Source organism: Sinohyriopsis cumingii, unplaced genomic scaffold (assembly GCF_028554795.1).
Source record: "Sinohyriopsis cumingii isolate HCF-2022 unplaced genomic scaffold, ASM2855479v2 utg000066l, whole genome shotgun sequence".
NCBI classification, from domain to species: Eukaryota; Metazoa; Mollusca; class Bivalvia; order Unionida; family Unionidae; genus Sinohyriopsis; species Sinohyriopsis cumingii.
Genome location: NW_028315866.1, coordinates 1,480,927 through 1,486,926, shown reverse-complemented (window position 1 = coordinate 1,486,926; position 6,000 = coordinate 1,480,927). Strand labels below are relative to the sequence as shown.

At 34.0% G+C, this 6,000-nt stretch overlaps 1 protein-coding gene across 1 annotated transcript in view; it reads left to right on the top strand.

The window, feature by feature from the left end:
• The first annotated feature begins 895 nt into the window (after positions 1-895).
• LOC149774970 (neural proliferation differentiation and control protein 1-like) overlaps positions 896-6,000 on the top strand; it is a 49,910-nt gene continuing 44,805 nt past the window's right edge. The window contains exon 1 of the mRNA XM_089944612.1: positions 896-1,062. Within this exon, the coding sequence (XP_089800738.1) occupies positions 990-1,062 (73 nt within the window). The 5' untranslated portion in view covers positions 896-989. The remainder of the gene's footprint in view (positions 1,063-6,000) is intronic.

Here is a 6,000-nt window from a genome sequence, read left to right as displayed (position 1 = left end):
CCCCCCCCCCCGTGCTTTTCACAATTCTGCGTAACAAATCAGTAAAATGAACATTATTAATTCAACAAACAGCCAAAACGGTGAAACAGCAGCTTCTTGAAGAAATGGATACGAATCCAACCTGATTTCATCGTCGTTTCTTGCACTGCTGAATCTTCATGAAATATTTGTTCATCATAAACAATAAAATTAGCTATATTATTCATGATGTTCATAACACTTTCGTTTGTTCCGTTTCCTGGCTGTATTTCCCTTAGTTATTCATTCCATCTGATTTATCCTTTTCAGCGGTTTGCATTCTCGGAATCAACAGTTCTTGAGAAATTTCGCCGCAAAAGCGGAATTTAAATATATTAAAAAGCTTGCTGGAGTAAAAAGTACTTTTGGTCGCATTTCTGAAACAATGCGGAAAAAAAAAATGAACACTCTCTCTCTCTCTCTCTCTCTCGTTATTTATTTTTATTAAGAAAGTTAAGTTACATTTCGAGCAAAGTTGAGCCATGAAGATCAACAAAAAGTAGGTCTTCGCGTCCTTGACAAACAGGTGATTGCTCCTGAAAAATACAATTTGTACATTTTCTTCTAATGTGCGATTTGGAAATCAATTATAGTCCTACATGTAGGCAAGTGTGGGCGTAACTCCGAATCAATACTTTTCAGCTCAGGTCATCTTCTTTCTTAGTGAAAACGAATATATCTCAGTTCTATTTAATAAGTCATTTAGCCTAACGCTACCGCCATATGCTTAAAGATATCAAACTACCTCACATAATAAAAATAAAATAAATCGATAAACTGCAGAACAATGTCCTAAGAGCAAGTCCGTTGTCGGATTCTAGATTCGTTTAACATATGTTGTGCATAATTGTGTAGCTTGAACAGTGAACCAGTCACGGTAACCCATACATTGACGTCAGAGGATATATTATCGGGGAAGGAAAACAATGTAGATCAACAAAATTCTCAGGAAGATCTTCCATTTAGTCAAAATGGCCTGGTTTTTTCGTTTAACTGGATTACTTCTTATACTGCCGGGCTTCTATTCTAGTATACCCGTGACAGGTAAGGCGATAGAACACGGAAAATGTTGCTGGCATGATAGTGGATGGACATCGAATCGATCAAGATGTCATTAAATTTATGTATCGTATTTTCTTTGTTAGTGGTTGAAACTCAAAGCTATTCTTTGCAACAGTTCTTTTTTATATTTATGCACACGCCGTTTTTACACTTATATGGAATCGGTTATATGCCCAGACTTTTGCCGTGGCATTAGTGTCTGTGTTTTAGATGTTACCTAATTTCGCGGGGTTTGTTGCTTCTCTTGAGTCTTGAATTTGGCCCATATGTAGTATTTTTGTATGCCGATCGCAGCAAATAAGCGGGTTGGGAATAAATATAAAATGTATGGACAGTTTGTTAGATAATGTATGTTTCAGTCAGTGATTGATACATTCGACTCAGTTGTACCCATACCAGTGTTTACAGCACAGGGGCTCGTTACAAAGAAAATCATGGGATGGTGGTTCTAAAACACAGGTTAGAACCCCCATCCCTTGATTTTCTTTGTAACAAGCCCCAGTGGTTTACAGTACAAGTCATACATATCATTTAAATGTTTACTGTATAGTTCGTTCCACAAAACATAGAGAATGGTATTATATTATTACAGGTTAGAACCCCCATCCCTAGATTTTCTTTGTAACGAGACCCTGTGGTTTACAGTACAAGTCATACATGTCGTCTCAACGTTTACTGTATAGTTCGTTCCACAAGACATCACAAATGGTATTCATGTCTGTTTTTCATTCAATTTTCACGTCCGTTTCTGGAAATGTTGCAGAAATTACCAAATTGATTTTGGGCATGAATGATTTAAACATAATTCAGGCTGACATATAGCACTGCACAACAGCATTCAATTGTTACATGATGAAAAAGACTGGCCTGCGGTACGTCAAATCCGCCATATTCTTCCTGAGTTCTGGAAGACCAATTTTGATAATGCAGAGAAATCAAAGGGAGGCAACTACATTATGGCCGAATCAAAGCCAAATAGGAAAGTTGATCACTCCTTAAATAAACAAATCAACTCTTCCACAGGTTATGGTGGTATACAATAATTTTATGTAAACAGATCACATGTTTCAGCATGTAAGGAGTGGCATGTGCTGTGATGTTTATCGATACAGATGGTGTTGAAATAGTTTGTGCTCAAAGCAAGTTAAGAAATTTTCCAAGCATTTAAAGATGCTGCGAAAATTCACTGAACTACAGACATGGGTATCATTCGTGATGTTGTGTGAAACAAACTACAGTATGAACTGTTTCAGCAATGAGTGTTATTTTGCTTGAATCATACCTTTACATGCCAATTATTCACTTTATTTAGGTCCTCATATATTATTATGACTCATTGGTCATAAAATAATTACTGGAAAAGAGTGAGAACCAACAAGTTTTGTAAAATTCGACAAATATTTTTTTTCCCTAAAATACAAATTGATTAATAGAAAAATAACTTATGGTATTGTGAATTCAGTCCCAAAATAATTCTGTAATTTCTAAAACAGATCCTAAAGATTAAAGTTCTGAATAAACTTTAGTGGTATTCAGGGTTCCTGCCATCATGGAAATTCTTGAAAAGTTTGGAGATTACAGAAAAGCGTTTCTGGGGTGTTGAAAAGTTTTGAAATCTTCATAAGTCATTCAAAATTATGGAAACATCAAGGAATTTTGGGGGTTTTGGATTGTTCGGTGGCAGTTTAGTTTGCAAATGCAAAATTTTATCAAACTACCTAACTTCAATGATGGATTTTTTAGGGTAGGTTCCCCATAAACATCCAGGGATCAAAATCATTTTAATCAAGGCACTCATAAGAGAATCACCTATCTAATATAATGAAGTATACCCAAAGCCACTATAGAATAAGATGTTGTATTAAATTTACATGTTAGGTAAATATTAGAGGTCTTAAATTTTATGTAATAGATACTCTTGAAATTGATTAAAAAAAAAGGTCTTGGAAAAGTCATGGAATTACATTTATTAAAGATTGCAGGAACCCTGGGTATTCCAAAAAGTAATCCAATGCTGGAAGTGTTGATGTACCTGTGGTTGCCGGTGCCATGATGATTTACCAACAGTCTTTTATTTTGAATCACAATAATATAATTCAAAAAATATATCCTTATTTGAATTTCACTATAAAAGCAAGTCTCTATTTCTAAGAATGTTGTTTTGGAGCACTTTGTATTTGCAGAAAATAATACCTTGAATTAAATATTTTGATTAAATAAATTCCAGCTCAAATGAAATACAGGACACAACAATAATACAACTGAATCTGCTCAGATCTTACAGGATGAGTGAATAATTTCTAGATAAACAAGATTATATAGTCCTCTACTTGACATCAGGTCACAATTTGCATTTTCTTTTATTAAAAAAGAGACTACATGTATTACCTAATGGAAAATTTTATTATGGAGGGTTCCAAATGTTTACAAGACAAAATATCTGTTATAATTAGAAAGTCTGTTACAAAAAATTTAATATGAAATGTGGTAATCAGTTGGTAGACCCGGCATTTCATAGGGAATTTCTAATGTTCTGGACTCATGTTGTTTACAAAGCTTAAATGAATTATTCAGGTCAGGTAGAAAATGAACTTGATATTGGACATTAGCTTAAGTCCAAAATACAATTATCCATTGCATATGATGAATTTTTTCAAAAACAAAATAACAAAGAATGCAGTTGAATATACATAACATCCATATTTGTTTGGAAGATCATTATTTTTGCACACTGATAATTACACAAGGCAAAATTAATGTTAAGATAAATGGATAGCCTGAAGGTGTTATCGAGATCAAACTGAATTTATTGGTACACACTGTGAGTGCGATGTTACATTAAAAGCTGTGCACATTGTACCCTTTTCTTTGCCTAATAAGTTTGTGGCCATCATTGTAATTTACAATTTCCAGATGAAATTTATTGATTACTAAAGTCTTTTACACTGTAAAAGACTATAGTAATCAATAATTTTCATCTGGAAGCTTTTAGATGACATTTAAGGTGCACATTAACCACCAGTTAGAACATAATAAAACTTATTCATTGTATGACAGACAGGAAGCAGTGGTAAAGATGCAGAGAAACATAGCACAAAATTAACCATTAATTGTTCTTTAAAGTACAGAGATGCTGCATCACAAAATGCGCAGTTATACAAATTTGCGCAGAGCCGTGATGTGCGAGAGCTCCTAGAAATTAGTTGAAATTCATGCAATATGAAAATGTACTTCACGCATTATACAATTTTTTGTTAATGAATTATCATAAAGTTCTTTTTGCCACATCCATCATGCAAGTAGATGTATCATATAATTTGTTGTGATATCCTTTCTTCAGAATGGCAGCAATTTAAATATCTGTTATCTTCAGCTTGATGTGACTGTTTATTAAATTAAACTAAAATTTAATTGACAGTGTGCCCTGTAATGAACATTATGTCATTGTTTGAACCTTGCAACAAAGCAATTTTGTAAATGCATGTTTAAAATATTGGCTACCTTGAACATTTAAAAAATGGTGCATTCTCAGCATTTTTATCTTCAGATGACAAATTTTGTTTTGTAAATACTGGCCGATGATAGTTATAATGAAAATAATTTGTAAAGTTATGAAGTACTGGAAGTATTGTACATCAAATTGTTGGTGCTGGGAGTGTTAACTGAGATACCAGTGGGCAATTTTGAGCCCAAAAATGGTGTTAGATATGAGTCTGGTGTACATGATGGATGGACATAAATGGATGGCATGCAGTTCAATCACCCTTTCAGCAAGGGTAGAAAAGGCAAAATACCAAGCCAGGTTAATATACAGACATTTTCAAATTGAACACAATTTTCTAACCCGCAGGATCCTGTGCTTCCCAACTATATATCCCTATTGTGGTTAACGTAAACTGAATAAATGAGAATGACAGAATTAAGAAGTAACAATATTTATTTTACCAGAATACCTCTGTCTGGTGGCTAAAGTAAATCCTGTATCTAATCAAATGGAGCAGCCTTAAATGGCTTAAAATGGTTAATAAAAGTCAGACAACTAACATGTAGTCTGTTGAAAGTAATTTTTTTTTTGTCATCTTGTAATGGATGAGAGTGGCATCTAATAGATCTTAAGCATATGTCTGTCTATAATTTGCCTACTGGAAATACACCAGTTAATCACATAAGGCCAAAAAATCCTGTGTTTTTCATATTGCACTTGTTCAAAAATTAGGGTAGGTAGGTAGATTTTTTAAATGGTTTTTATATTAACATTATGTCTATTATAATGATTAGTATGTATAATGTACTAAGTGCTTCAAGTACTGAACAAAACTAGCTCACAAATCAGGTTCAGAATTTTTTTGTTTAAAAAACTTATAATCTTTTTTACTGTTTCTTTTTTTTTTATACAAAAACCATGAATGGTCAGCTGTCTGGAAACACATGGGGGAGGCCAGAAATGGCACCCCCTACCACTAACAGACCTTCTAAAACTGGAAAGACCATCAAGTTCTTTTGCATATTTATAATGTATCATAATGCAGGCTGTGTATAATGAACCACAGTGATATTGGGTGCAAGTGTATCGTTTCACCCCTAATGAAAAGTTGCGACAGAAGGGAAAAGATTTTGACATACAATAGACCACCTCTATAACGGACACACTCACCAGCGGCCACCCACTTCTTATGGCCAAAATCCCTTGGCACTGACAAGTTTGTATTCAAAAGTACCACTCAAGAATGGCCACCCCTCTAACATGACCAGCAGCCAGCATATTAGGACAAAAATATAAAATGTTCCCCTCACAAGTGGCCACTTTTTTTTCTCAAATATATCCAGAACCAATAATTTGTGTCATGATGTACAGTAAGTAATCAGATTATCTCTGTCATCGATACATGTCTCCCAGTGTCAAGTTTCTGTTACTGAAAG